General features: G+C 45.4%; 1 protein-coding gene across 2 annotated transcripts; it reads right to left on the bottom strand.

Annotated features, from left to right (window-relative positions):
* Positions 1 to 1,322: 1,322 nt before the first annotated feature.
* Positions 1,323 to 10,735, bottom strand: TMED2 (transmembrane p24 trafficking protein 2). 2 transcript variants are annotated; one of them, XM_055405230.2, is made up of 5 exons: positions 10,445 to 10,735; positions 8,528 to 8,720; positions 8,116 to 8,136; positions 6,033 to 6,140; positions 1,323 to 2,835 (listed from the first exon to the last, which is right to left on the bottom strand). In XM_055405230.2, exons 1-5 carry the CDS (start codon positions 10,622 to 10,624, stop codon positions 2,711 to 2,713), a joined length of 627 nt encoding a protein of 208 aa, XP_055261205.1. In that variant the 5' UTR covers positions 10,625 to 10,735; the 3' UTR covers positions 1,323 to 2,710. The 2 variants fall into 2 exon arrangements, with proteins under 2 accessions (XP_055261205.1, XP_055261206.1); XM_055405231.2 differs by lacking the exon at positions 8,116 to 8,136.
* Between the last annotated feature and the right edge of the window lie 15,924 nt (positions 10,736 to 26,659).

A 26,659-nucleotide genomic window follows, 5' to 3' on the forward strand; every position in this document is an offset into this window, starting at 1 on the left:
GAAGGTCCCCTGGAGGAGGGCAGGGCAACCCACTCCAGTCAGGGACTTCCCTGGTGGTCCGGTGGTTAAGAAGCCACCTTTGCACTTCACTGGTGGGTCAGACGGTAAAGAGTTTGCCCGCAATGGTGGAGACCTGGGTTCCATCCCTGGATCGGGAAGCTCCCCTGGAGGAGGAAATGTCAACCCACTCCAGTATTCTTGCCTGGAAAATTCCATGGATGGAGGAGACTTGAGTGGGTTACAGTCCATGGGGCCGTAAAGAGTCGGGCACGACTGTGTTGGGCTTAAGACTATTATGCCTTGGGCCCGTGTCTTCAGCTTGGCTTGCTCCCTTACATCCATGAGGACTTCTGAAATGTCACCAGTGATGCCTTCCCTTCCTAATCACTAAAACTGTTTGCCCTTTTTTACCTTCCCCATAACACATTATTAATATGCCATATAATTTATATAACTAGGCTCATCTTCCCCACTAAAAGTAAGATAAAGGGGATTTTCCTCTATTTTATTTCAGTGACTACAACTGGTAGCACTAGGCAGTCACCCAAATATTTTGGGAATGAATAAATGGGATTAATACTCATGTAAACTGCAGTCATCTCAAACTAGGTGGGAGTAAAGCCTGAGCCAACATTTTCACTTTAATGGGATCATCACATCCTTAAAATGCCTTTGACAGCTATTTCCAAGCAGGTCTGAAAGCAAAGACGAAGGGAAACAGCATAGCTGCATTTGCATTTGGGGGTCTACTTACTCATTTTCTGATGTGGGGATCCTTTCCAAGACTTTATTTCCACAATAAGGATTATAATAGTACCCAAGGTAATGGATGTTTTGAGGAATAAATGAGACAGACCACCTAAAGCACTTAGCATGGGGACAGGACATTATGGTGCTGGATAAACCGTAGGTTCATTACCAGCAGGCCCTCAGTGTAATAGAGGAAGAGGAACAGTTCCTAAAGGCAGAGATCTAGATTCTGGTCACATCAGTCACTCATCTGTGAGCCTTGGGTGAATCATTTAATCACTTTTAAATTTATTGCCAACTACCATAAACCAGGTTGCTGAGTTAAACTTTTGTTCGAAGGAAAAAAATACTTCAGATGTTAATACTGACCCATCAAAGAAACCACACAGGGAAACCTAAAATTGGATTCCTGTTTACTATTCTCAAGTTTACAGACATAAAAAGTAACAGATGTTTATACTAGGCATCACTACTGGGAAAACATGACATGTCTCATTTCAGCTTTGATTAGAAAGCTGGTATTTAACAAATGTGAATTAATCATAAATATATAAAACACAGAATACCAAGACTGTTTTTAAAAAGAACTGTTTATTTACTTAACCTGGGGCAGATCAGATACACAACCAATTTTAAATTTACATCTTTTAACTCAATTTTGAAGTGTTTGCACACACACGCACACACAAATTGGCATGCAACAGTTGTCCTAAGGGAAAACTCAGTCACCTTAAACTGTTGCAAGTATTTTCACCCAAGGTTGAAAAATTGTTTACCCTGAACATGAAACCTGTAACAAATTTAATTATACAAAACTCGTTACTTGTAGTTTTCCCCTTGCAAATATCCCAAAAAAATGTACAAGTAACCAATATACATCTGTCACAACATAATCCTGGATCATCCCCACACCAAAACCAGATGCTCCTTGATTTTTAAACCCATCATCAGAGACCAAAAGAAAGTCGTTTCGTTCTATACAAAACAAAATTCACATGTGCCAAAAAAGAAAGACCAAAGGAAGAAAAAAAAACCCTAGTACTGACAGTGATGTTCAGTACCCTAATTAAACCGTGGCCAAAATGCCACTTATCAAAAAATAAAATAGTGGCTGTATATCACTGCAAAGAAATCCAAGAGGCTTTAACCCTTTGGCATCGGAAATCCAGATTTTTCCAATTACATGAATGCATACCTCCTACATGCCAAGAGTAGAGAAGGTAGATGCGCCAGCATATAAAGAAAATGAGCTACCATTTGCTGAAACACCCAGAGAATTGGCTTTAATAGACTTCTTACAAGGTTAGGCAGAAACCAAAAATTGGTTATTAGCTGCTTATGTCAACAATTTTAAGTGGAGGTGATTGAGCTCTAAGGTTCAAAGTGAAACTTTGGAGGGGTGCGTAAAGGTTGTTGGTTTAAGTCTTATCTTTAAAGCGAAAACAAGATAGACAAAGTATAAAAGTACCAACCTGGTCACATACTCTAGTCACAGAGCTCTACCATCAAGCTGGATAGAAAATGTCAAGATTGAGGTTGTTGTTTCTCAACAGAATGAATCTTTCCAATGACTTGAACTGCAGGATAAGGGATCCCAAGAATAGAGTCATTTTAGTAAAGTACTATCGGTAAAGTACTATCCTGAACAAACTGTATTTTGAAAACAAAAGGAAAGAAAACTAAGGACTCTACAGCTATATTCGGCTTACAGTGTTTGAGTTTTGGGAGGGCCTGTATAAGGAAGGCAGAATTCAAATATGAATTTATGCCAATCAAATGTCAAATTTTCACTATAGCTTTCCTAAAAAAGTGTTTTCCCCCAATATCTATTAATCACAAAGAAACATAAGCTGTGAAGATACAGTTCAGAAAATAAAAACATAGAAACTAATAACATTATTATGACCAAGATGTTTGGTAAACAGTGAATTATGAATTTGGGATTATGGGGAAAAGGCTTTTAAACAACCCTCCGAACTTCGAAGAATCTCTTCAGGTAGTAGATCTGTCCCAATGTCATGGCAACTAGAACAAGAGCTTCAAAGAAGGACCAAAGGACCACTCTGCTGTTTGTGTTGTCATTGACTGTTGAGGACAAACAAACAAAATTTAACAAACAAAACAAAAGAAGCAGCATAGACATCCAAAATTACCCCCTAGTCTTAACTTCATGTGAAAGTTAATACTTCACACAACATTCACAGCAATCGGAATACCTTTGTCTTTTGTCCCCAAGCACTTAAACATACTTAAAAGCAGAGTTTTACATTTAAATGAGACCTTAAAGATTAATGGAGCAGTTAAGTCCACTCTGCTTATGCATGAGAACAGAGAAGAAATGACTTGCCCAAGGTCACATTCTAGAGTTAAAACCCAATCCAACGTTCTCTCTCACATATAGAAAGTCCCTAACATTAGAATCCTTTTTGCTGAATCAGAAAATTCCACCTTATTTTTTCAAGATAAGTTACCCAAGAAGCACTACCAAGTTAAAATGTTTCAAAGTGCCTTTTCTTTAAACATTTTTTCAGTATTTATTGAGCACCCACTATGGCATTGGTTCTAGATTAAAACATTTCTCAGTTTCACATACCAATGCTGGCAGCTATTACCAGACAAACTAGTTACAGGATTCACCCCGTTTTTAAGCTGAGAAATTGATCAAAGGAATAGTATGGCTGTATTAATTTATAGCACTCAATTTATGTCACATTCTTTCAAGTTCCTGATCAAATTCCTTAACTTTTAAAAACTACTCGTTATTTTTCCATTTTTCTGCAAATGGCCAACACTAAAAACAATTATAATTAGCAATTCAGTAATAGAGATGAATAAGTAACTGGCATAATTTTAGATGTGTATGTATAATTTATAAAAAGAGAAACTAGGCAATGGCACCCCACTCCAGTACTCTTGTTTGGAAAATCCCATGGATGGAGGAGCCTGGTAGGCTGCAATCCATGGGGTCGCTAAGAGTCGGACACGACTGAGCAACTTCATTTTCACTTTTCACTTTCATGCAATGGAGAAGGAAATGGCAACCCACTCCAGTGTTCTTGCCTGGAGAATCCCAGGGACGGGGGAGCCTGGTGGGCTTCCGTCTATGGGGTTGCACAGAGTCGGACACGACTGAAGCGACTTAGCAGCAGCAGCAGAATTGCAGTAACTACTGGACTGATGATCACTCAAAAAGAAGTGAAAAGCAATTAAATGACTCCAGAAAGATAACTTATACTTACTCAAGGGAAGAAAATTACTTTTTTCCCCAGAGTAAGAATAGACAAATGCCCCAAAACATTACCTAGAATTCTGAAAACCACAAACACTCAAGTTTTAATGTTCATTCCATGGCATGAAATTTACTTCTGCTGCAAACTTTATAACCCATTTCTAGCATAACTTAATGACTAGCATCTTAACCATATAAAAACAAGTATTTATCTCTCCCTTCAATAACAGAAAAATGCATCTTTAAACTTAAATAGAATACACTGAAGCATATAACATAGGAAAGCAATCATCGAGGAAAATATGTGTACATAAGATACTGTTCTCTTGTCCTTTACATATTTGTTGTTGTTTAGTTACTAAGTTGTGTCTGATTCTTTTGCGACCCCATGGACTCTAGCCCACCAGGCTCTTCTGTCCATGAGATTTCCCAGGCAAGAATACTGGAGTGGGTTGCCATTTCTTTCTCCAGAGGATCTTCCTGACCCAGAGACTGAACCCAAGTCTCCCGCACTGGCAGGAGGATTCTTTACCACTGAGCCACCAAGGAAGCTCGGTTCACACATTAGCCTGATCTAAAAACAGTCCTATTACAACGCTGTAGTTTAAAAAAAAATCTCACTATAGCCATCTCTGAGGAGCGAGTAATATAGGAAGATATACAGAAAACAAACAACATTGTGGGAACTATTGGATTTATAAAATTAGACTGAATGTCTAAAATTCTATTTTGTTCGTGAAACAAATTCAGGAGTATCTCCACTCAAGGATGAGAGAAAAAGGTTGGATGCCTCCAGAGACCAGAAGATGGGGTCCTCCTCTGGCTGCTGCGCTAGCTGAGCTACAAAGCAGTGAAAGTTCTGAGTCCTTCTCATCACAGAATGGGCTGGCCCCCTCCTGGAAGCAAAATAACCAACAGGAGATGGAGAGAAGGTAGGGATCCTAGAAGGTGAGACAATTAAGAGCACAGGCCAGGAGAAGGAATCAGGCGGAAGAGGCCAAGAGTGGCTGCATATAAGCCTCAGTCCATCTCATGCCCCAAACCACCCCAAAAAGGTAAGAACAGAGGCACCTGTCCAGTCTGTCACATCTACTCATTATTCTCCCAAGGAGAGGTGAAGTCTGGGCTCTAGGTCCTAAAGATACCTTTCCATTGCTGGCAAGAATGGAGGCAAGAGGGTGGGAAGAACAGAAACTACATCTTGGAGAAATTTAACCTGTTCTCATCTATTTGAGTCACTCCTCTCTCCACTCCCTACCTCACCTTCAGAACAAAGACTCCGGACATAAGCCACTTCGCATTGACAGATGAGCTTGGAACCCAGTAAGGTCCATCCCCAAGGATGACCTGAAGGACGAAGACACTGAACAGGTGTGGACTTGCGTCTAAAATGTGATCATCTGGTCTGTGGATCAATATGGTACCTCTTTAATTTTAAACGCAGAAGTATCATAATTAGTGCTACACCACAGGTTAAAACAGGCTTTGCAACCTAGGATGGGATTCCAATTATCAATGTTTCTGAAGACAAACACACTCACAGCTTCCGGTTTGCAAACTTGGGAGCCAAACTGATCTTTACCTGGTGAATACCTCTATTCATGTTTTAATGCTTTTAATTTTAATTAAACCATATCCCAGGTTTTAGAAAAACAGCTAAGCCTCGGCATGTAATTACTGATCACAAAAATTTTAGATATCAGATTGAAAACTAATGCAATGTCCATTTTATGTTTTTCCTTTCTGCTTTATGAAAACCATTTGCTTACTTCCTAGCTGACCACACATTTTTTAAAACCCACAAAAGCTAGTGCTGAATCTAAACAGCATTGTTTGGTTCAGAATGAATATCTCAATATTAGTCTAATACAAAGCTCTACAAACAAATGAATATACTCAAATATCTTTGCATAGGTGCTTTTTTAAAGTCAATCCCTTAATATGTTTATGTGTCCAAATTTCCAAACGTGAAAACACAATCCAGCTCTTGGGTAATACAGGGCACCAACTCATGGCCCTAGGATACTGCTGCAAAGTCAAAGCATTAACTCACTTGCTCTGTGTATTCTCTCTCGAACTTCCATGTATTCCTGTTCATGCTTCACAGCTGTCATCGCCACTGCGAGCTCATTAATCATTTCTTCTAGCTTGTTCTGGTGAGCTACAGAAGGATTTGAAAACGGATTAGAACATATGTGGCAATCTCTTTTTTAAAAATTCTTAAAACCAGAAAAAAAAAGAAAAACACCTCCTCCAGAGAAGGCATACAAAAGAAGCTATTTTTCAGAAATGACTCAGACATCATTTTGGACCACTGATGACAATTTAATCCCCCAAGAATTTTTAAAAAGTTAGTTCCCAGTAGAGAAATCTCTTTCAGAGTAGGAGAAATACTATACAACTAAAGGAACACAGCCCTAAGAAATGACTTCTAAGGAATTGCTAAGTGAAGTTCACTAGACTCACTGCCAACCACAGTGGAGATTAAAAAATATATATATATGGAGGAGGGGCACAAAATACAAATTAAAACCGTAATAATAACACCCTACGAATAATCCTACAAATAACAATATTTAAACTAAATAAAAATCTACTCTTGAAAATCATGTAACTCCAATGTTAATATAGCAAAAGTATCAAAGCTGACTTTTATTCTTTATGAAGCAAAGCAGAGAAAAACATGAAGATGTTCTAGGGAAAATCTATACCAATTCAACATTTTAGTACTATAGTCAAAGCAATCATTTCACTATAGTGGGAAACAGCAGACACTGCAAGTGAAAATACAAGTTCTCAACTGCTCAAGGTCTAGAACCAGGCATTCTTTTTAGCAAGGTAAACAGTTCTGAAGAATTTAAGTATATGCTTATAGGTAATGCTGTATTATGGCAATGTACAAACAGGTAGGAAAAAAATATACCTCAAGGGAAGACTGCCATCAGAAGGCTTTCTTCACTACTGCCCAAAATCCAGCCTCATCTAGAATCCCAAACTGCCACAAATAATCCTAAATTTCTTATGAGAAGCCAAGAACCTTTACCATTTTAAGGCAGTTGGGCTGGAATCACCAATAATCTCTCACCAGCTTCACGTCAGAAGCCCATGCACTAGGTGGAACCTTTAGAACAGAGTTTCTCAGGAGCAGCACTGTGAATATTTTAGGCCACATAATCCTTTGTGGTGGGAAGGTGTCCAATGCAGTGTACAACCACCAACCTATTCAGGAGAATCAAAAATGTTTCTAGATATTGCCAAATGTACCCTGGGGAGCAAAAAACATCCTGAGAACCACTGCTTTAGAGGAAACCTTGGTTTTATAGCTGTCATTCACTAATATGAACAAGCAAAAGCGAGACTGTTAAACATCATGTTAAAGGATTATTTAAGGAAAATATTCACACTCACCAGCCAACATTTAAAAAGCCAACTGTTTAGAAAGGACTATATTCCAGAAAACAAAGTCAAAGCCCCTCAAAACTAATCCTCCTTGAGAATTAGCCAAGTCCTGAACTGAAAATGGCCTTGAAAAGCAAGCGCTTTTCAGAAATTTCTGAGTAGTATGATTCTCTAAATTCTATAGATTTCAAAACCAAAAAAGAGTTCACCTTACTTATGTAAATACTCTATGAAATGCTCACTATCTACAGCAAATTATATCACATTAATACTATGAAATAAACTACTAGTTTCCCAAAGTCCTGAAATATACCATGGCCCCCTGGCCCGCCCCACCTTGGTCCCTGGCCAAAAAATCCTTATGTGCAGGCTCCTGGTAAGCGATTTATCCAGAAGAATCAACTTAGGGCTCACTGCTGATAAGGTGAGCAATAAAAATTAATCCACCTGCAACATGTCTGACAAAGCTTTTGTCACCTTATCTAGTGTAGACGTGGCTCCTAGAACTGCATTTCACGTCTAACCAAGTTTCACATGACCTAACCTTTATCTCGTGTAACAAAATAAAAACCACCAAAAAATAATCACTCTAAAACTCTAAATTAGTTGTAGTGTTTTTTTTAAACTAGGGGAAAAAACACTGTCATGCTAACAGACTGAGGTTAGAAAGGAAAGCAGATATTAGACAGTAGGCAACAAAAATATGCAGAAAGACTATCAGAAAATAATCCACATACCATCCCAGGTATCTCCACCACCTGAAGAAGAGTGTAAGATATAAACACACACATACAAAAACAAGAAGTTTAGCTAAAGTAGTCATTTATACAAATGAGCAACTAAAGATGCATATACCAGAGTAGGCAAATTAACAGAACAAACAACCTAGGATACGTGTAACCTACCTGCTGCCAGAAATGGCAACTGGAAAGAACTAAAATATAAACATGAACCTCCAATAATTTCTTGTTGTTAATTAGAAGATCTGGATAAATAAAAGTATATTTCACAAAAGGTTTTTGGTTGTAAAGACAGTCAGTGAACCTAAAATGAGCCATCAAAATAAATACTACATTCAGGTGGAGAAAATGTACAGGATTAATATTAACTCTGAGAAAGGGATATAAATCTTCAGAATGTTCATCTAACCTTCTGTTTCCATATCTTGTCCTTTGGGGGCTTCCCCGATATCAATGGTGAACATCACTATCTTCGGAGTCATGGTAGACATCCTATTGCTAAAACAAAACTTATATGTTCCATCCATGTGAGCAGCAAATGTGTATTTCCCACTGGACTCCCGATCTCCTTTATAAATTCCTTTATTATCAGGTCCTGTAATCTGGAGGCAGAAGAGAAATTCATGAGATAACTCAAAAGATTCAAAATCATAAATGAGGAGAGAATAAATTGGGAGATTGGGATTGACACAGATATACTACTGATACTGTGTATAAAACAAGATAACCTAATGAGAACCCACTGTACAAAGAACTCTACTCAATACTCTGTGGTGACCTAAAAGCGAAGGAAATCCAAAAAAAGGGATACATGTACACCTATAGCTGATTCACTGTGCTTTACAGGAGAAACTAACATAACATTGTAAAGCAACTATACTTCATTAAAAAATAATTTTAAAAATAAAATCGTTAAGTGATGTCTATTGACAGTCAAACATTGGCTAGGGAAATGTAACCTGAACTTCGATCCACTTCAGTTAGTGACAGCAATCTTTGGGCTACAGTTCTCCCATTAAAGCAACAAGGCTCTCTGAATACCTTTCAACTCTTGACTACATTTGTCTTAATTTTCCAACTTAGTAAACCAATCAGAAACAGAAACCACACCACACACTTGTCTTCAAGTGGCCCAATACCACCAACAGACAAATATGTAGCTATTAATATCAAAACAACAAAAAAGAAATCTCTTTTAAAACTAAGAACTTGGAGCAAGCCTACTCCAAGCAAGCCTACCTACATCGAAGTTTTCCTGACTGATTACTGCCTACTAGTAAAGGAATCTGCTTTATCTTATATGCCTGAAGACTTGAGGAAAAAGACTAGATTGGAAATTCAGAGACCCATGTTCTCATCCCAGTGTGTTCCAAATCAATTGTTAGACCTTGCTCAAGTAGTTCCTCTTATGAAGTCCGTGCCACCTGCAGACTGAAAGAGCTGATCTCTTGAGAGCTTAGCTAATTTTAACAGTTATTACCTCCATTATCCCCTTATTTCTGAACTTCACTTGTTTTGTGTAATTTATGCCCAACTCTGCTGATCGTAACCGTTAGATGGGAAAACCCATAAACACAATTAATCATGCTAACCGGTAGGTTTAAATGTTAATTCCATCTGGTTTCCTTAAGTTAGAGGCGAGTCATTCCTTTGGCTTAAAGAAACTGATCTAGGACAAAATTTAGGGACTGCTGGTTTCTTAAAACGATTTTCCGTTTTCTCCACAGATACTTCACTGCAATCACTTCTAAAACGCATAACCCAACTCCACTCTCTTAGTCAGAGATGACTAAACGAGGTATCCGAAGGTCTGCGTAAGAACGGGTTAACTCAGGTCGTTTCTACGAAAAATAAAGGCAAACACAACGCGAACGTCTACCTAGCATTCCTCAACAGCTTCCGATTTACTTTTTCAGAAGTTTCCATGCCACGTCCCAACTTTAATTCGCGCTAGGAAGGGAAGCAGCTGCTGCCCGGATCGAGACCCGCCATCAGCTAAACAAGACCGTGTAGCGCCTCCTGGGCCCGAAGATGACACGCGGCGCCTGGTAGACAAAGCTCGGCGAGAGGTTCCAAGGGGAACCAGCCGTTCAATCTGAGAATCCAAAGCAGCCAAGCAACGGTTCCGTCTCCCGAGCGGAGCTCGGAAACCGGGCGGGTGCGAGGGAAAGGGCCGTTAGGGGGTCGCCGGGTGGCGGCCCGGGCCCCTCCCAGGACTCGGACAGCGGCCTCCGGGTCCCGCTCTCCACGCTGGCCCCGCGCGGGCCCCGGGCGCCGCCAACCCCCGAGCGGCCGCGGGCCCCCGCCTCGGGCAGCGCGCCCGCACCTCCACGTCGATGTCCAGGAAGCCGCCCTCGGCCACCTCGAAGATGAGGCCCATCTTGGTGCCCGAGGTGACCCGCTCGAAGAAGCACTCCTCTGCGTGCGCGTCAATGCTGACGAAGTAGCCCGAGGCCGTGGCCAGGAGGGCGGCCAGGAGCACCAGCAGCTCAGCCAGCGTCACCATGGTGGGGCTGGGGCCGAAGCCAGGACCGGGACTGCGGCCTCCGGAGCCGCCGTCGTCGCTGCCGCCACCGCTGCCTTCTCAGCCGCCGCCGCCTCAGCTCCGCCCCTTCCGGCTGCGCCACCCGAGGGGGCTGATGCGGGCGCCGCGCATTGGCGGGCGCTCGTAGCTGCCACGTAACGGACGCACGGTGGCCGCCGAGGGACAAGAATGCTCCGCGCGTGTCGCGCCTGGACGGTGGCTCAGAAGGACCAGAAACCATCGTCTCCGTCACTAGTTCCATTCATATACTATCTAAATTTCCATGGGCCATACTAGAAAGCGGTAGTACCAAGAAACCTCCTCTGCCTCGTGCGAGACGCTCTTAGGATTATCCATAAAGACAGCAGAAGATTTGGAGGCAGCAATAGGAGTATAAGGGGAAAAGGGGCTGAAGCCAAGGGCTTTGAACTTTTATGTTAGCCTCCTCTCAGCTCAAAAAAAAAGAGACGGGGGTGGGTATAGATTGGGAAGGGGCACGAGGGAACCTTCTGCGATGCTGGAAATGTTATATATCGTCACTAAATGATGGGTAGATATTAATGTAAAAGGCTTCCCTGGTGTCTCAGATGGTAAAGACCCCGCCCATAATGCGGGAGACCCGGCTTTGAACCCTGGGTCAGGAAGATCCTCTGGAGAAGGGAATGGCAACTCACTCCAGGAAGATGTTGGAAATGTTTTATCATATCGTCACTAAATGATGGGTACACGACTGTTTATATATATGCTTTTTTTAAAAGCTCAAGCTGTTTACTTGAGTAGTGCTCCATATTTTTTGCTTTACTGTATGTCTATAATACAACCACATACACACAAAAAAACTTTACCTTGGCTACATCCTCCAAAATTAGAAGTCTCTCACCTCCCCAAAAGTCTTGCTGACACCCCGCACCCCCTTAAATATTGCCAGCTGCTAAGACAATTTTTCCCCACCCTTTGCCTCCTGAGGTACTCCTTTACATCCCTCAAAAGCCAACTCAAATGTCAGCTCTAGACTTCCTCCTGCACAATACTAGCCCCTTCCTCTGTGCTTACAAGGCAGATTTGTGCCTACTGAGTTAGTCATTTACCAGTCCGTCACTCCCGAGGCACTAGTCTTGGCATACGCCTGCTTGTGTGCTGTGCTCTCAGGCCCTACCACAGGGCCAAAAAAAACCTCACGCATGACCTGGTAGTTGACATATCAAGTTCACTGAACTGGCCTGAGCATGAGGAGATCCAGCTTTGCACATAGCTGTGTGCCCTTGTTTATTTTCCATCACCTCTCTGAACCTTAATTTCTCTATCTGTAAAAAATATGACACCACACTCTTTGCTTATCTGGTAAAGTTATCATGAAAACCAGATGACACTATGTGCTGTGCACCTTTGAGGAATTACTTCTTCAAAGACTAGCAGGCAATAGGGGGCAGTAGTGGCGCAATATCCAGTTTTCTGGGCAGGTGTCAAGAAATAGGTACAATTAGGGTGATGATGGAAGTTTCCTGGCTATGATGATATGTTATTGAACTCAAGAGTTCTAATAATGGTCCCCTGATTCCGCACCTTGCAAACTGGCAAGGGCCCTGCTTCTCTTGGCAGGTCAGTTCTGTAGTGTCATCCTGGCAGACGTCACTGGAAGGAGGCTCAGCCTACAGCCTGCTCTTCCAGCTTCACCAATCCATCTGGAAGCCTCTATTTCCCTATAGTGGGCTTCCCTGGTGTCTCAGTGGTAAAGAATCTGCCTACCAATGCAGGAGACGCTGGTTCAGTCCTTGGGTCAGGAAGATCCCCTGGAGAAGAAAATGGCTTACCCACTCCAGTATTCTTGCCTGGGAAACCCCATGGACAGAGAAGCCCGGCAGGCTGCAGTCCAAGGGGTCACAAAAGAGTCAGACACGACAACTTAGCAACTAAATAACAACAACAACAATTTCCCTATAGCAAATCTCTTTTTGCTTATAATACCATCAGAGATTTCCTATTAAACTAATTAAACTGGTGAATAGCATCTTTTTGACTTCCCAAGCAACCCAACACTGTAGAAAAGTGACAAGAACAATTCTGTTTTTATCTAGACATTAAATATTAATTTTCATTTTCAAACTGATTCAGTAACATTCTAACCCCACTTGTCAGGGATTTTAAATGTGGATATTTATCATATCACTGGACCACAGTGAATTGTATATTATGGGAGTTTTATTGTGTAAGTCAAGGGACTCACTTTAGGGATCAGGCAGTTTATATGAGAGATGGCACCAGCTTAAGGCAATAAGGCGTAGGAAGGACTTTGGCAAACTGGAGCATAGATTCTGTATCTGAATACATTCAGGGGACTTCCCTGGTGGGCCAGTGGCTAAGACTCCATGCTGTCTATGTACAGGGCACAGGTTCGATTCCCGGTCAGAGAATTACACCCCACATGCCGCAACTGAGAGTCCTACATGACAAAACTAAGACTCAGTGTAGCAAATAAAATAAATACATTCAACTCCAATTTCTGAAAACATGGTGGTGGACCAAGCCAAAGATGAAACCAGAAGTCATCTATAAATTTTTATATTATAAAAGTAACAGTGCTATCTAAAAATTAGAAAAGAGACAAAAGTAACTCTAATCACAATACTATATAATCTGTCAACCACTTAGTATATTTTTGAAACCAGAAGTCATCTATAAATTTTTATATTATAAAAGTAACAGTGCTATCTAAAAATTGGAAAAGAGACAAAAGTAACTAATAACAATACTATATAATCTGTCAACCACTTGGTATATTTTCTTCTTTGCCCAGGTTTTTCTTGTTAGCATCTTTGTCATAATTACTCAAGCTTCCCAAGTAGCCCTAGCCATGAAGAACCTGCCTGCCAATGAACCCGCCTGCCAATGCAGGAGATGTAAGAGATAAAAAGTTTGATCCCTGGGTCAGGAAGATCTCCTGGAGGAGGGCATGGCAACACACTCCAGTATTCTGGCTTAGAGATTCCCATGGACAGAGAAGCCTGGTGGGCTATAGTCCATGAGGTCGCAAAGAGTCAGACAAAACTGAAGCAACTTACTACCCATGCACGCATGCATAACTAGTCATCAGCTATCTTTCAACAATATTTCAGCATTTGAAAACAAATTAATTCAAAGAACTACAAGTTCTCAGGACTTGTCACCCACAGAGTTGTTCAACCATCATCACTGTCTAGTTTCAAAACGCTTCATCACCCCTCAAACTCCAGTACTCTTGCCTAGAAAATCCCATGCATGGAGGAGCCTGGTGGGCTGCAGTCCGTGGGGTCGCTAAGGGTCAGACACGACTGAGCGACTTCACTTTCACTTTTCACTTTCACACATTGGAGAAGGAAATGGCAACCCACTCCAGTGTTCTTGCCTGGAGAATCCCAGGGACAGGGGAGCCTGGTGGGCTTCTGTCTATGGGGTTGCACAGAGTCGGACACGACTGAAGTGACTTAGCAGCAGCAGCAGTCATATACCACTCCCCATTCCCCCTGACCATATTTTGTTTAGCCATTCACCCACTGATGGACTTTGGGTTGTTTCTACTTTGGGGCTATTATTAGAAATGTTGCTGTGACCATTTCCGTACATATTCTTGATGGATATAGATTTTTCAATTCTCTTGGGTATATACCTGGAGAGGACAAGATAAATTACTTTTTCTGGGAATCAGAAGCTTGTTGTGGCAGAAACCAGGAAACCAGGTTAGACACTGACGAGGTATTTGCATCAGTTGCATAGTCAGTTCCCAGATGCTGACAGGTTTTAAAGGGTATAACAAAGACTGCTTCCCCAGAAAGGCTAGATCAGCTTTTTGCTATTTGGGTATTAACATTCCCCTTCCCTTCTGGTCCCACGGAATTTCTCTCATAAAAACTAGAGAAGAGTAAAGAGGCTAGAGAATTTTCTTTCATTTTTCTTTTCTTTTTTTCATTTTCACTTTTTAAATGTTACTTTATGAAGAACAATACTGATATAAAAATGAAAATTCAAGACAAGTTTAACCATAATGTCACCACCTAATCAAATAAGCCGTCCTGGGAGATGCCCTGCTAGGACCTTCATTTCACACCCATCCTGGCCCTCTCTGCTCACCTCTGTATCACAAGGAAATCTGTTTCCCAGGCTCCCTTTCACTCTGCTTCCTGGTAGGTTCAGCCAGTTGCAAGCACTGGCGAAAAGATTGAGGGCCGAGGAAGGAAGAAGCCAGAGCATTTGTCTCCCTTGCTGCTTTGGGAAGCATCTCTGCCAGGGACTGCATGTTCGGGGCTCCAGATGCTCTGAAAGTGCAGTTTCTACTGGATGGTCCTGGCTCCTGGGCTCTGATAGTCCTGCTTCCTCCCTTTCTTTCTTGAGTCCTAAGTGCATTAATATCTTTCTGCTGCTGATAATCTGTGCCTTTGTCTCCCAATCTTGTTTGGCTCCTCAGCTCTATCATTGCCTGTTGTGATGGTTTCAAAATATATCCAGGAGTTCTGTGATCCTCCTACCTTTAAAAGTTGGAATCTAGGGAATTCCCTGGTGGTCCAGCGATTGGGGCTCCACGCTTCCACTGCACGGAGCATGGATTTGATTCCCATATGCTACAGCAGTAAAGAAAAAATTTGGAGCCTAATTGCCCTCCCCTGGAATGAGAGGCAGAACTTAGTGACTGACCTCTAAGAATGTGGCAGAGATGACTGTCTATGACTTCAGAAGCTAGGTCATAAAAGGAATTGTTGCTTCAGTGTTCTGTTGACACTGAAAGACCTCCGTGGAGTATCTTTCCCACAAGGGAGACCCTTCCCAGGGAACAGCGAGACCATTCACGTTCGGATGCAAACAGCAAGAGGTTTATTCAGATACACAGGTACCTGGGGCGACAAAGTCTCTCGGTAGACTTGCGCGCCCAACGGCTGGAGCAGGGGGTTTTTATGGGGTCGGGAAGCAGAAAGCGCGGGTACAGAAGCGAGAAGCTTGGTTACAGGGTTTTCATTGGTTGGTTTAAAAGAAAACCAAATGGCGGGGACAGGTTCCAGGATACATGAGCACCTATTTCTGTTCTAAAGATCAAGCTGGCAGAAGCTCATTGGCCAGTTTATACATGCACGGAAGTTCATTGGCCAGCTTATACGCGCGCGGTTTTTAGGGGGGGGGTTTCCCTCTATTACTGATTGGCTCGACTTTTGGCGCCGGCGGGACTTTTCTTAGGGAGGAGTCTGTGACTCAAGTTTGTGTGTCGCAATCCCCTCCTCCCTCTAGGGGCTTTTTGAGACCTGGCCCAAGATAGTCAAATTATGGATCTCTCATTCCCCCATTTCTCTTGTAGATAAGAATGGAATCTTCCATTCGAGGGTTTTAAGCCATCTCTATTCATAATCACCTTGTCTTATTTGGTGATATTGCTGAGTTAGGACCAAGGCTTGCACAACTGACAGTCTGTCTTTAATGAACTGCATTAGTCGGTTGAAAATGCATGGGCCAAATAATAGTATGAGCAGGATAATGATTAGAGGGCCCATGATGGAGGAGAGTAGGGTCGTGAGCCAGGGAGAGCGATTGAACCAGCTTTCAAACCATCCCTGTTCAGTCTCGAATAATTTTTGTCTCTGTTTGAGCCTTTCTCTTAGCTTAGCCATATTGTCTCTCACTAGCCCGGTATGGTCCGCATAGAAGCAGCATTCTTCCTTCAGGGCTGCACAAAGCCCTCCTTCCTGCAAAAATAGGATATCTAACCCTCTCCTGTTTTGCAAAACTACTTCGGAGAGGGAGGTAAGTGACTTTTCTAGAGCGCTTACAGATTCTTCTAATGCTCTGATGTCCGTGTGCATGGCGGCCTGGAGCCGTCCGAACTGACTAGTTTCTATGAGTGCTGCCGTCCCCGTGCCTAATCCTGCCGCTATTCCTCCCACTCCGAGCAGCACGGCCAGGGTGATGGAAACAGGCTCTCTCTTATGCCGAAACCTTTTTTCAAAATAGTTATAGACATACTCTGAACTATGGTAAGTTATTCTAGGCCATAACTCGACCAAGACACAGTAGTCAGTGGTTCTGTTAAGCACTGCGGCAGAGACACATGGGGTTAGCCCGGTGCTGCAAGCCCAATAGGTCCCATTAGGGGCTTCTAGGTAGTAGGTGCCTCTGGTCACCTTTTTGGTGAGGTTACATAGGGCCTGGTGGGTTTCAGGAACAGTCCCGAGGCAAAGTCCTTTCCCAGACACCTGGGACAAGGTTAGTTTGTGCTGAGTGCCAGAAGCACACCGGCCGGAGACCTGGGTATGATTGGAGTAGTTGCCCCCGACTGCTATACCCTCGTAATAAGGGGGGCTAGAACTAAGCATAGCCAGCACTCTTGGGTCCTGTCAGGGTCAGAGGCGTTAAGGGCGAGGTAGGCTCCCTGTACCAGGTTGAATAATCGAACCCTAGTTTCTGGTGTAGGGGTCTCTGATGGTCCTGACAGAGGTGTCAACTGACTAGGTGAGGGGGTGCTACTTTTGATTCCTGAGCTATTTTTAGGGACTTGGGGTTTTGGAGCTGTCAGGACGGTGTTGGGTCCGACAGCAGCTGTGGGGCCTGGTGTTTCTATGGTTTGGAGGATGGTTATGATACCCCCGTAGAAGGGGCCCCACCAGGTGGGCCCTGCATTGGTCTGAATTCCCCAGCTGAGCCCCGAAGCCCAATGGAGTTTTTTTGCTGTTTCTTGGTTGAACGTTATCTTAACTTGGGCATACTTATCTTTTCCGTCTGGGCCTGGGGAATATGCACCCTCGTCGGGGGCCTTTAGTGCAAACGAAAAGGTAATTCCATCCCTGCTTCCAACGTCCCACTTACGGTTGCCATCGTTAGAGGTCACGCAGGACCAAGAACTACACCAATAATGTTGCATGCCCCCGCAAGTTTTCCAGTTTTTCAGGTACCCTGGGCATGCCCAAAACCCGTCGGCCTGCAGAAGTCCCCCAGTCCCGTCTATCTGTACAATGTCTTTGAAGTTGAAATACAGATCTGGCCACCAAGTGTTGGGGGGGTGAATCTCGGTGGTTGAGTTGAGTACCTCGCCAGTTAGCCCATCTAGAAGTTTCCAGGTTATTTGTTTTGGGGTATGGGGGTTAGCAGGGGATACAGGTGACAGGGAACTCAAGATTATAAGGATTATAGTTATATAATCTTTGAAAGTCTTATCTTGAGTGGATTTTGAGAGCGTTGAAGCCTCCATCGGGGCGGTCCGTCCGGGCTGTTTTGGCTGGTGTCGGCGGAGCTCGATGGCGGGGCGCGCTTAACGTGTGAGGAGTGAATCCAAGCAGCGATGCCGTCTACTTTCAGGGCTGTTGGCGTGGTTAAAAGGACTGTATACGGTCCTTTCCACCGGGGTTCTAGGTTTGTGGTCTGATGCCTGCGGACCCAGACGGAATCTCCGATCTGGAATGGGTGTGGAACTACTGGCTTTTTCAGCTGTTCCTGGTAAGCTGCGGCCAACGGTTTCCAAACCTCTCTCTGCACGATCTGGAGTGCCTGTAAATGAGCTTTTAAGGAAGGGTTGTTAGCGTGGTTTGCAATGTGGGGGTCAAGAAGGGTGGCGGCTGGTGGTGGAGCCCCGTATAATATTTCGAACGGTGTCAGACCATGGGGCCCTGGGGTGTTTCTGGCCCGATATAGGGCCAGAGGCAGTAGGAACACCCAGTCTCTAGAGCCAGTTGCAAGCGTTAATTTGGACAAAGTCTCCTTGATGGTTCTGTTCATCCGTTCTACCTGTCCTGAACTCTGGGGTCTATAAGCACAATGTAATTTCCAATTGATCCCCAGTAGCTTAGCCACCAGCTGACTTACCTGGGAGACGAAGGCCGGCCCATTGTCTGTCCCCAGCGTTTGGGGCATCCCGTACCTGGGGAAGATCTCTTCCAGCAATTTTTTGGTGACTGTCTTGGCTGTTTCTTGCTTCGTAGGGAAGGCCTCTACCCAACCGGAGAAAGTGTCCACGAATACTAAGAGATATTTGTAACCATATAGTCCTGGTTTTATCTCTGTGAAATCAATTTCCCAATGAGTACCCGGTCGGTGTCCTCGCGCCCGGGCCCCGGCTCCATATTGGACTTTCCCAGCATTGACCTGAGCGCAAGCCCTGCAGTTGTCTGCTATTTGTTGTAGGAGATTGTCTCTTCCTAACAAATAGTGGGTGTTTTCTTCTCTATTCAGGAGGGTCTTTGTTTTTCGGGGGCTGAGGTGGGTCAGTCCATGCAAACGATTTAATAATTCTAAAGTCTGTTTTTTTGGCATTACAGGTTTTTCTTTATAAATCCAGTACCCTTGTGTTGGTTCATAGGAAGCCCCCATTTTTCTCAGTAAGTCCGTATCCTCCTTAGTATACTGGAAGGGGCAGCGCACGGGAGCAGTACCAGCAGTTTTTGAGGTCAGGGGAAGGGTTTGCGAGGCTTTCGGCGATATACATGAGGCTGCCTCTCGGGCGGCCTGGTCAGCCATTCTGTTACCGCGTGCCTCAGGATTGTCTCCCTTTTGGTGTCCCGGGCAATGGATGATCCTGAGTTTTTGGGGAAGGAACAGGGCTTTTAGCAGAGCCAGGATTTCAGCCTTATTTTTAATCTCTTTTCCCTCAGAGGTCAGGAGCCCTCTTCGCCGATAGATTTCTCCGTGGATATGGGCTGTGGCGAACGCATACCGGCTATCCGTATATACGTTGAGCCTCTTACCTGCTGCCATCTGGAGAGCCTTGGTCAGGGCGATAAGCTCGGCCCTTTGGGCGGAGGTTCCTGGCGGTAGAGCCTCTGCCCAGATTACCTCTGTTTCTGTAGTCACGGCCGCTCCTGCTCTTCTTTCCCCATTGTCCATGAAGCTACTGCCATCAGTGTACCAGGTGATATCTGCGTCTGGGAGTGGTCGATCTGACAGGTCTGGCCTGGTTCCGTGGGTTTCCGCGAGGATCTGGTGACAGTCGTGCAGCTCTGGTTCTTCCGGGAGTGGGAGCAGGGTGGCAGGGTTGAGTGCCACGACGGGACCAAAGTGAACTCGGTCCGTGTCCAGAAGCATAGCCTGATAGTGGGTCATTCGGGAGTTGGACAGCCAACGGTCTGGTGGCTGTCTGATAAGGGCTTCAACCGCGTGTGGGGCAAAGATGGTTAAGGGCTGCCCCATGGTCAACTTGTGGGCGTCCTTGATGAGGACCGCAATAGCTGCCACCATGCGCAAACAGGGTGGCCAGCCTGAAGCCACGGGGTCTAGCTTTTTCGAGAGGTAGGCTACAGGGCGTTTCCAGGGTCCTATATCCTGGACTAGGACCCCTTTTGCGTAGCCTTGTCTCTCATCTACAAACAGTCCAAAGGGCTTGGTCAGGTCTGGGAGCCCGAGAGCCGGGGAAGTCAATAGGGCTCTCTTGACATTTTTGAAGGCCACGGAATGTTCCTCCCGCCAGTCAAAGAAGGCTCCTTGTTTTGTAAGGGGGTACAGAGGTGCGACCATCTCGGCAAAGCCTGGTATCCAAAGGCGACAGAACCCTGCAGCCCCCAGGAATTCCCGCAATTGGCGGGGGCTTTTGGGGGCAGGGATGTTCATAATGGTTTGTTTACGAGCTTCTGTCAGCCACCTCTGTCCCTCTTTGATCTGGTATCCCAGATAGGTGACCTGTTGTTGACAGATTTGGGCCTTTTTCGCCGAAGCCCGATATCCTAGAGTCCCCAGGGTTTCAAGGAGGGCAGACATACCTTCTTTGCAGCTTTTCTCCGTCTTTGCCGCTAACAGAAGATCATCTACGTACTGTAGTAGGATGAGAGCTGGATGTTGGACTCTGAAGTCAGCCAGGTCCCGATGCAGGGCCTCGTCAAAGAGAGTTGGGCTGTTTTTGAACCCTTGTGGGAGTCGGGTCCATGTCAACTGGCCGGATATCCCCTGCTCGGGGTCTCTCCATTCGAAGGCAAAGAGGAGTTGGCTATTTGGGTGCAGTCTTAGGCAAAAGAAGGCATCTTTGAGATCTAGCACCGTATACCAGGTATGTGACGGTGGCAACCCACTTAGTAGATTGTATGGGTTAGGGACTGTGGGGTGAATGTTTTCCACCCTCTTGTTGACTTCCCTCAAGTCCTGGACTGGCCTGTAGTCTCCTGACCCCGGCTTTTTTACAGGGAGGAGAGGGGTGTTCCATGGCGACTGGCAGGAGATCAGAATCCCCTGATCCAAAAGTCTCTTAATGTGCGGCCTAATTCCTTGGTACGCTTCTTGGGACATGGGGTATTGTCTAATCGACACAGGGGAGGCTGTGGCCTTTAGGGGTATTATCAGTGGTGACTGTCGGACGGCTAGCCCCATTCCCCCGGTCTCGGCCCAAGCTAGTGGAAATTTTTGCAGCCAGGGGGTGATGGCAGCAAGGTTTTTGGTCTTGTCGGGTCCTGCTTCCTCGTAAAGTTTGTATTCATCTTCTAACTTTAGGGTCAGGACATGAAGGGGTTGTCCTTGGGGCCCGGTAACATGGGCCCCTGTCTCTTTAAAATGTACTTGTGCCCTTAGTTTTGTAAGGAGGTCTCGGCCCAACAGGGGGTAAGGACAGTCAGGTACGTGCAAAAAGGAATGAGTTACCTCTCCGGTAGCCAGATGTACCTTCCGGTCCGTGGTCCACCGATACCGCTTGCCCCCTGTGGCTCCTTGGACCCAGGCCGACTTGTTGCTCAGAGGTCCCGTCGGATGAGTCAACACGGAGTGTTGTGCGCCGGTGTCCACCAGGAAGGTGACAGGTTGCCCCCCAACGTCAAGGGTTATCCTAGGCTCAGGGGGGGGCTCCTGGCCCTGACTTTCCTAATCTTCTAGGGTCAAGAGGGACGTCTGGGGCTTTGGTCGGCGGGCCCCCTTTGGTCGCCTTGGGCAGTCCTTGACCCAGTGACCCTTTTCTTTACAGTAGGCACATTGGTCTTTTTCCACTCGGGGCCCCTTCTTGTCTCCCCCTAACTTATCCTGTCGCTGCTCTGATACTACGGTGGCTAGCAATTTGCTGAATTCTTTATTTCTCTTGCGATCTCTCGCATTTTCTCTCTTTTCTGCTTCTTTTCTAAGCCTCTCGTCTCTCTCTTCTGCCTCTCTTTTTAGTCTTTCATCTCTCTCTTCTCGAGTCTCCCTCTTATTGAAAATGCGTTCTGCCTCTTTTACTAAGTCTTGTAAGGAACTTTCTTTGAGGTTGTCTAGCCTCTCAAGTTTCTTTCTAATGTCTGGTGCAGATTGCCAAATAAAGGACATAGAGAGGTTACACCCTGGGTCTTCAGGATCGTAAGGAGTATATATACGATAGGCTTCTTTAAGCCGCTCCAGGAATGCGGAAGGGGACTCCTCAGGACCCTGAATAACCTGTTTTACCTGGGCCAAATTGGTGGGGCGCCTTGCTGCCCCATGGAGACCCGCTATGAGCAACTGGCGATAGAGACGTAGGTGGTTCCTACCTTCAGCTGTAGAGAAATCCCAGTCGGGACGTTCCAGAGGGAAGGCGGAATTAATCTCGTTAGGCAGTTGCGTGGGACGGCCATTTTCGCCTAGGACGTTTTTTCGAGCTTCCAGGAAGACCTTTTGCCTCTCTTCAGTGGTCAGCAGCGCTTGTAGCAGTTGCTGGCAGTCGTCCCAAGTGGGTTGGTGAGTAACTAGGATGGACTCAATCAAAGAGGTTAACATGGAGGGATCTTTGGAGAAAGGGGGGTTGTTATTCTTCCAGTTGTAAAGGTCGGAAGCAGAAAAGGGCCAGTATTGGGCCTGGCCGTTGGACCCCGTTCGCAGGGGAAGGGCCTGGGAGGTGGAATCCGGAGGTGGCTCTCTGCGGACTCTTAGTCGTCCGGCCACCGGGGACGGTGCTGGCGCGACTGGGGCAGGAGCCGCCGCTGCGGCTTCCCTTATTGGGGCTGGGTCTCGGTAGGGTGGGGGGTCCTCGGCTAACAGATCTATGAGTAGGTCATCTCCCGGCGGCAACACAGTGGCTGCTGTAGGTTTTTCTTTTTTAACCTTTTCCCGTGGAGACTTAGTTAGGGCGGGATATAGGGACGAGTGGGTAGGCGGTTGGGCCGAAGCAGGGAGGGGGAGAGGTGGAAGGGCAGGGGCCGATGGGGGAAGGGGGCGCTTGGGATTGACGAAGGGCTTGACCCATGGCGGAGGGTCGTAGGCCAGGGCTTCCCAAGTCACGATGTATGCCACTTGGTCGGGATGACCAGGGGGCCCGGGATCCATCACTCTTGCCTTTACCTGGAAAATAGTATCAAGGTCAAAGGTCCCATCCTGTGGCCAGCCCACATTGAAGGAGGGCCACTCGGATGAGCAAAAGGTTGTCCATTTCTTTTTTCGGACTTCTACTGACTGGTTATGGGCGATGTCTTGGACATCTTTCCAATGCTGTAAAGTAAGACTCAGGGGGGTGGTTAGAGATTGACCCATTTTTTCTAGTACGAGTACTCCTGTTATAAGACAAACAAACACGACACAGAGACTAATACACCAAAATCGCACGGCACGGTTTTTGCGCAAAACTGAAAACAAAAGCTCGGATGGAGGCGTAGATGAGGGTCCGGATCCCTCGCCTCCCTGAAGTTTCACGTACCCCTCGGACAAGGGCGGAGCCCCGAAAAGTCCAACTCTGGTCGTGAACTGAGACGGATGAGCACCGAAAAATCGGGCTCCAGTTAGCCTTGGAACGTCTTCCAGGCTTGCGGAGGGAAGTTCGAGCTCGTCAGCTCCTTCCTGACTCCGCCAGATACAGATTGTTTCAGCTGAAACTCAAGTCGCACCACAACAGACACACAGAAAGCACGAAAACATAAAACAGTAAAACATAAAACGCTGGCCAGCTTACCTCCCGACGAGGGGTCGGTGGTCCCTGGGCGAGGGGGGGTCTCCGGATCCCGGACGAGCCCCCAAATGAAAGACCTCCGTGGAGTATCTTTCCCACAAGGGAGACCCTTCCCAGGGAACAGCGAGACCATTCACGTTCGGATGCAAACAGCAAGAGGTTTATTCAGATACACAGGTACCTGGGGCGACAAAGTCTCTCGGTAGACTTGCGCGCCCAACGGCTGGAGCAGGGGGTTTTTATGGGGTCGGGAAGCAGAAAGCGCGGGTACAGAAGCGAGAAGCTTGGTTACAGGGTTTTCATTGGTTGGTTTAAAAGAAAACCAAATGGCGGGGACAGGTTCCAGGATACATGAGCACCTATTTCTGTTCTAAAGATCAAGCTGGCAGAAGCTCATTGGCCAGTTTATACATGCACGGAAGTTCATTGGCCAGCTTATACGCGCGCGGTTTTTAGGGGGGGGGTTTCCCTCTATTACTGATTGGCTCGACTTTTGGCGCCGGCGGGACTTTTCTTAGGGAGGAGTCTGTGACTCAAGTTTGTGTGTCGCAATCCCCTCCTCCCTCTAGGGGCTTTTTGAGACCTGGCCCAAGATAGTCAAATTATGGATCTCTCAACACTCCTCTGAGGGAAGCCAGCTACCATGTCATAAGGACTCTCAAGCAGCTCTGGGAGACAGTCCCACAGGGACAGAAACTCAGGCCTCTTGTTGACAGCCATGTGAGGGCACCATCTTGGAAGTGGCTCCTCCAGCCCCAGTCAAGCCTTCCGATAATGATGCAGCCCCTGCTGATATCTTGACTGCAGTCTCCTGAGAGATCCTGTATCAGGACTGCTCAGTCAAACTGCTCCAGAATTCCAGATCTGCAAAAAAAATGAAAGATAATGATTATTGTTGTTTTAAGCCACTTAGTTTTGGGACAACCTGTTACACAGCAGTGGATTACTTAGGCACCTGAGCTTCCAGAAGGAAAGTATTACTTTTACCACAAGCAAATAATAGGGAAAGTCTAATTTATCCAAAAGTACACTGATGGATAAATGAATAAAGAAAACGTGGTCTATCCCTATGATAGACTATTATTCAGCCATTGAAAGGAATATTGATTCAAGCTACAACAAGGTGGACCTTGAAGACATTAAAGTAAGTCAAAGAAGTCAGTCACAAAAGGGTTTTGCATTGTATGATTCTACTTAAATAAAATGTCCAAAGCAGGCAAGTCCACAAAGACAGAGTAATTAGTGGTTTCCTCAGGCTGTAGTAGAAGTAAGGAGGAAATGGGGAGTGACTGCTAATGGGGCTTGGTTTGTTTGTTTGAGTATAGTTGATTTAGCTTGTGTAGTTTCTTCTGTTCAGCAAAGTGAAACTGTTACACATATATCTGCTCTTTTTTAGAGTCTTTTCTCATGTAAGTCATTACAGAAGACTGAGTAGAGTTCCCTGTGCTTTACAGTAGGTCCTTATTAGTTGCCTATTTTTTTTTTTTTTTGGAAGCACCCCACAGCATGTGGGATCTTAGTTCCCCATCCAGAGATTGAACCTGTGCCCCAAGAATTGGAAGCGTGGAGTCTTAACCATTGGACTGCCAGGCAAATCCCCCTAGTTATCTCTTTTATATATAGTAGTATGTATATGACCGGTCAATCCCAAAGGAAATCAACCCTGAATATTCATTAGAAGGACAGATGCTGAAGCTGAAGCTCCAATACTTTGGCCACCCATGCGAAGAGGCAACTCATTGGAAAAGACCCTGATGCTGGGAAAGATTGAAGGCAAAAGGAGAAGAGGGCAGCAGAGGATGAGATGGTTAGATAGCATCATTGACTCAATGGACATGACTCTGAGCAAACTCTGGGAAATAATGGAGGACAGAGGAGCCTGGCGTGCTGCAGTCCATTCATACAGAGTCAGACAGGACTTAGTCACTAAACAGCAATGAGTGTATGTATGTCAATCTGTCAATCCCAGTCTCTCAGTTTATCCCTCACCCACTCCTTTCTCACCTGGTAGGGGCTTCTGTTTGGAGCAATGAAAATATTCTGGGAATTCCCTGGCAGTCCAGTGGTGATGACTCAGCGCTTTCTCTGCCCGAGCCCAGATTCGATTTCTGGTTGGAGAACTTAAGATCCTGTAAGCCATGGGGTATAGCCAAAAAAAAAAAAAGGACTTGGGAGTAGATAGTAGTGATGGGTGCATATATCTGTGAACATACTAACGTCACTGAACTGTACCCTTTAAATGTGTGGACTTTATGCCATATGAACTATATCTCAGTAAGCTATTTAAAACAAACAAGGGGGACTTCCCTGGTGGTCCAATGGTTAATAGTCTGTGCTCCTAATGCAGGGGGCCCAGATTCGATCCCTGGTCAGGGAACTAGATCCTGTATGCCACAACTACAACTTCACATACCGCAACTTAGATTGAAAATCTTGCATACCGTGACTAAGACCCAGCACAGCCAAATAAAATAAATATTAAAAATATGTTTACAACAAGGAATAATTTTCAGCTGTCCAAGGTGTGGTCCAGAAACAGCCAGGTTCAGGTACAAAGGACAGTCAGGAGAGGTGGTGCCTTTGAGGTTAGGTCAGGTTCCAAAGTTGGTCAGGGTCGAGTTTTGTTTTTCCCTAGATCCTACTACTGGGGCTTGCCAGGTAGCGCTAGTGGTAAAGAATTTGCCTGCCAATGCAGGAGACACAAGAGAGGTGGGTTCAATCCCTGGGTCAGGAAGATCCCCTGGAGAAGGAAATGGCAACCTACTGCAGTATTCTTGCCTGGAAAATCCCATGGACAGAGGAGCCTGGTGGGCTACAGTCCATGGGGTCGCAAAGAGTTGGACATGACTGAGCGACTGAGTGCAGCTATCTACTCCCATCTTGAATACCAAACAGCCTTCATGGCTTTCACAAGGAGGGAGCTGGACATCCACCTGCTGACCTGGCATCAGCTGGCCTTGCTGCTCTCCCACTGAGATCACAATTTCACAGAACAAGAGCATCAGCCGAGGCCACTCTGGAACGATGATGGAAGAAGACAAAACCAGAATGTGGTCCAAGCCGCAGAATGCCAGATCCAACCCTCTCCTGGCGAATATGAGTGACAACTGCTTCTGCACCAATTACAGCCTCAGCTTCTCACCAGTCTGTCCCCCCATATAGATGAGATTTATTAAGAGCCTCGATCCTAGAGTCATCCCTGCTTCCTGCTA

The sequence above is a fragment of the Moschus berezovskii genome, chromosome 19, assembly GCF_049115385.1.
Source record: "Moschus berezovskii isolate FMDL1 chromosome 19, NW_MosBer_1.0, whole genome shotgun sequence".
Taxonomy (NCBI): Eukaryota; Metazoa; Chordata; class Mammalia; order Artiodactyla; family Moschidae; genus Moschus; species Moschus berezovskii.

Coding starts and splice junctions, on each gene's coding strand:
- TMED2 (XM_055405230.2), bottom strand. CDS start 10,624: ATGGTGACGCTGGCTGAGCTGCTGGTGCTCCTGGCCGCCCTCCTGGCC. Junction 8,721..10,444: donor TCCTGGACATCGACGTGGAG/GTGCGGGCGCGC, acceptor TTCTGCCTCCAG/ATTACAGGACCTGATAATAA. Junction 6,141..8,115: donor TGGTGGAGATACCTGGGATG/GTATGTGGATTA, acceptor ATCCTTCTGTAG/CTCACCAGAACAAGCTAGAA.